We start from the raw sequence: 5,006 nt of genomic DNA on the forward strand, positions 1-5,006 counted from the left end.
GCGGGCTGCACCGGGCGGCGCGGGACGCTTCCTCTCCTGCTCTCCCCGCCCCGCGCCGTCGCCGCCTCCTGGGAAAAAGAAAAAGAGGAGTCGGGCGGCAGTTGCTGGAGTCGCCGCCACGCCGCCTCCCGCGCCGGTCCCTCCCCAGTGCTCGCCAAGTCCGGACGCGGCGGCGGCCGCCAGCCCAGCGCGGAAGCTCTGCGCATGCTCGGCCGCCGCCGCCGGGTTGGGTCCTAGTGGGTGTTTCCGTCCCTCTCGGCCCGAAGGGACCCCTCACTTCTGCGAGAAAGGTCCCGAAAGGGAGAAATCCTACAAACTTCGGCGAAGTTCGCTCACCAAACCCCTGGAAAATGGTGGTGTCGGAGGAGGGGCGGCTGCTAATAGGCGTAGGGAAACAGCTTTTATTATATGAAAATATTTGTGTTTGGGAAGGGGGGTAGATGGGTGGCCCAACCCAATTCCTGCAATGAGAAACTAGTTTCCACAACCTTTATGGGGCCACCTCCTGGGAGCTGTCATTAACATGGTGCCCTGTGAGCCTTATTGATTTGTTACAGGTTCCTGATGTTAAAAAAAACTTTCCCTCTTCCACACTGCCCTAATAGTACTTACGGAAACAGCAGAGGAAACCTGTCCAGTCTAACATGCAGAATGAGAAGGAAGAATATTTTTTAACTCTTTCACAAGAAATCCAACATTTCCAAAAGTGTCTCCAGATAAGGTTGTTTTAACTAGTGATTTATCTTGAACTGTGTACATAGTAGTGAGTCTTTGGAAAACTGCATTTTTTTTTCAAAAATAGAAATTCACCAAGTGTCAAAGCAACAATAGGTGACCATCCTTCCAAACAGATCTTCCTTCTCCTTTAGAAGTCAGATTTCACACTTAAAAATGAAAATCACTGGATCGTATTTGCCACATAAAATTTTGATGTCTTAATGCCTCAAAATAACATACATTTCTGTAAGTATTTTGTGCATATCGTGTGGCAAATAAAACTTTACCGACAGATATGGATTGGTTGAAACACAAGCTGTACATTTTCTTGCAGGAAAAAAAAATATTACAGTTCTATGTTCCTCATGATCTGAGTAGTGTAGGTTGCTATATGACCGTGGTGATGATGAGATAGTCTCGTTCGTGTAAAACTAAGGTGAAGTCCAGCAGACAACATGGGTGGCCAGGGTTAGGCTAGGAACATACTGTGGTGGATGGACAACTGGTGGTCAACTTGTAACCCCCAGCTGAACTGAGTCAGCCTTGTGCTGGGTGTGGGAGGCCCACCTGGGGATTGTTGCCAGCAGCATAAGAGGCAGAACTGGAGAAGTTAGGCTGTGGGGAGCTGGTAGAAACTGTTGGGAGCTTGGAAGCAGAAGCTGTAAGGACCTGCTGGTTTTGTTGGAGGAGCTTGTCACACTGGCTTTCCTGATGAACTGGGCTGTTTTGATCCTTCGAGGAGCTCGGGACCTTGTCACTGAGAATGGCTTAGGTTCACTTTGGGGGAGCTCTGGTCCTCTGAATGTCCTTTCCTGGCTCTGGAGGGGAAGATGGTGCACTGCTCAGTCTCCTGGAGACCCTTGTTACGTTGGCTTTTGATGGGCAATCGGCTGTCTTGATCATCAGAGGAGCTTGGGACCTCACTGTTGCTGAGGATGGCTCTGGTGCCTTTCAGGGGAGCTCTGGTTCTTATTCTGTGCATCCCTTCCTGGCTCCAGTGCAGATCCCTGAGTGCTAGCACAGATCCTTCATCCCGCTGGCTTAGACTTTCTAATTTCCACCACTGACCTTTTGGCCTTCCCAGTGTGAAACAAGCCTTCATGAGACGTTGTTGTGGGCTCTGGGCCTCCAGTTGGACTTGTGGGAGGCACTGTTATGGGCTCTAGGTCTTCAGCTGGACTCATGCGGGACATTATTTCGGGATCCAGGCCTTCAGCTGGATTCTTGGTCTATAGTGTGTGGAGAGATTTCCTGCACTCTCTTGTATATGATTCTTTGGGAGACTATGATAAATAATCTTATAAAATACATGTCCTATATTATATTGTTCCCCTTACAAAATAAGCGCCAAGCCATGACACATACTGTAAGCAGTCACTAAATGTAATGTGTGAGACCATAAGCCCAGAAGAGCATAATGCAGTATAGCCATCTGCAAAACACCAAGAAACATGTCCAGTCACACAGCAGGTGACTCCCACTGTGGGAACGGTACAGTTGAAGTAATGGAGAAAAACAAAACAAAACAGCAGTCTTTTCTGTCCTTTGGTTTGTGCTCACGTTAGGGTGTAGGCCTGCTTTAAGCAGCTGACTGGAGCAAACCACCCTCAGAGGGTAGTCCTATACACACTGGTTGTGACTGCTGCCATTAAGACAGAAAGAGTGCCGTAATTCCCACATGTAGGAGCAGAGACCTCTCTGTCTCTGGGAGATGAGTAAGTGCCTTTTCCTTAACCCATAAACCTTTTAGGGTCAGGTGCCCTTGAATAAAGGAAATTTACAGGGCATGATTTAGAATTATATTTGCCCCTTTCTTCCTCACAGATAGGGAACATGGAACCTAGAACAGTTAAAGCAGTTGCTTAACATCACAACGTCAATCAAATCAGAGTCCAAACAAGAATCTAGAAACAATAGACTATTCAGTGGTTCTCAGAATTCTGTGTATTAGAGTCTGGAGAGCTTTGAAAAAAAACCCTGCAAGGTTCTAGTGACCCTATATCTCTGAACCATAATCTTTGCAGGTGTGGCCAGCATACAGTTTTCAAACTCCCAAGGTAGTTCCAGGCTGCAGCAGATTGAAAATCCGCTGCAGGCTGGGTGTGGTGGAGCTTGTAATCCTGTAATCCCAGCACTCAGGAGGCTGAGGCAGGAGGATCACTGTGAGTTCGAGGCCTGCCTGGGCTACAAAGTGAGTTCAAGGCCAAAAACTGCATAGTAAAACCCTGTCTCGAAAAGGCAAAAAAAAGAAAGAAAGAAAAGAAAATCCACTGCAACTTGGACTTTACAGATGCCTGAACGTTAGTTAAAGAATCTCTTCAGGTTTAGCTGGATCAAATCTCTCACTTGGAAGATAATAAATTGAAAGTCCTATCCCCACTTTGCAAGTCAGGAAGAAAACAGCTGTAGTTACTGCTCTAATGGTCTCTATAATGATCATCAGTTTGCAGATCAGTATCTAAACAGATAAGACATCACCACATTTGCGGTGTGGTGATACAGAGAAGTTTTGAGGGCTTAAACTTGCCTGTACTGGCCTTTCACTTTTATCCCTCCTCTGTAACACCTCCCTGTGCACTCCCAGCCTGAGCAAGCTCTCTCCTATGTGACAGCTCTGCAACTACTCTAGGGCAGCTGCAGTCCCCCGCTCCAGTTCTTCCCTTCTCAGGATCATAAAACTTGACATCACAGCTGTCATGCTGTGGGCTCTATATTTTTCTCCGTGAGAACTGCTTTATGTGCACAGAAAAAGTGTAGAGTTTGCAATGTTGGCACCCCAGTCATTTGACTGTGATACAAAGCTGTAGGAAGATTGTACGATCTGGTCGTTGTCCCAGGACTGGAAACCATCCTAAGGCAATGTGTGCTTCACCATTTGTGTTGAGGCACTTAGTACATCTCATGCTAAGGATGCTGAATTGAGATAAGTCCCTGCCATCTGAGAAAAGGCACAACTGGATTTTTCTTCTGTTTATGTAATGATAAGAAAATGATAATAATAGGATAATATAATAATAGGACAAGCATTCAGAGCAATCTCTTTGGTGTCAGTGGTAAAGCTCAGCTATTCGGTAAGGAAATGATGCAAGCTCCTCACTCCACGAGTCCCCTCGTTTGTACATCTCTTACTGCGCTCATTCTGCCTAGGTTATGAGAGGAAAGGCGTTTGGTTACATGAATGAATATCCTCTGATTAGCACAAAACCCCATGTAGGTATGTTTAAGTTCTTTGCATCATCACCAGAGAGAAAACTGACAGGTTTCATACGAGCTCTATGTGCCTAACAATGGAACTTATTAATTCCTCAGACCACATAGTGAAATACTGAGACTCAGGTGACTTCTCCAGGCCCACACTGGTAGTATGTAAAGAAGCCCCATTTCTGACTAAGATCTGTTTAACTCTTGCCACTGTTAAACTGTATTACAATGACATTTCAAATCTGGATGGGGATTTATTAATAAACAAAAAAACAGAAAAAATACTCTGGCAATTTTTACTGGATCTCAATAGGAAGTTGGACAGCCGATTATGATGGCAGGTACTTATAATCCCAGTAATCTGGGGGGCTGAGGCAGGAGGATCACAAGTTTGAGCCCAGTTTAAGCAACTTAATGAGAAAATTCTTTCATTGCTGAGTTAAATAGATTTCATCTTATTGTTAAGTTTAGAGCTGCTAGATGAAATACAAGACTTCCAGTTAGTTTTAAATTTTAAATAACAAGAAATAATTTTTTGGTATATTATGTCCTGAATATTGCATAAGAGAAATATCACACTGGACGTTCATAAACTAAAACATTATTTAACATCTATCTGAAATTCAAATTTAACTGCACAGCCTGCATTTTTTGAGATAAATATTACCATTACCATCCTATGCAAACTAGAAAACTCTATTCAAAACACCACAACACTACATATACTCCTTCATATACATCCAGAAATAGCAGTTCATCCACTCAGTAATGATACCAAAGAATCAGTTCTTTTCTCTCCTTGCTTTTTCTGATATACATAATGTGTCATCCCATTGCCTTCAATTATCTTCTCTCATGGCATAAAATGGCTGTGCAAATCCAGACATCACATTCACAATACCATTATTTGTAGAGGATTAAAAAAAAAACTAAAAAAGGATTAAAAAAAAAAGTTCCTCCCATGCATCTCTCCTAGAATCAAGGGAACCTCTTCAAGGAGGTTTTAGCAGGTTACCCTGTTTGATTCATTGGCTAGAACCCTATCACATGCCCATGTCTGAATCAATCATCGGCAAAAAGTATAATAC

At 44.1% G+C, this 5,006-nt stretch overlaps 1 protein-coding gene across 1 annotated transcript in view; it reads right to left on the reverse strand.

The window, feature by feature from the left end:
* The window catches only part of Tspan12 (tetraspanin 12), a gene marked incomplete in the record, with an annotated part of 65,948 nt that extends 65,727 nt beyond the window's left edge, over positions 1-221 (reverse strand). Inside the window, 1 exon segment of the mRNA XM_013503288.1 lies at positions 1-221. Coding sequence (XP_013358742.1) covers positions 1-206 — 206 coding nt within the window.
* Positions 222-5,006: the final 4,785 nt, after the last annotated feature.

This window comes from Chinchilla lanigera, unplaced genomic scaffold, assembly GCF_000276665.1.
Source record: "Chinchilla lanigera isolate Chin_1 unplaced genomic scaffold, ChiLan1.0 scaffold00078, whole genome shotgun sequence".
Taxonomy (NCBI): Eukaryota; Metazoa; Chordata; class Mammalia; order Rodentia; family Chinchillidae; genus Chinchilla; species Chinchilla lanigera.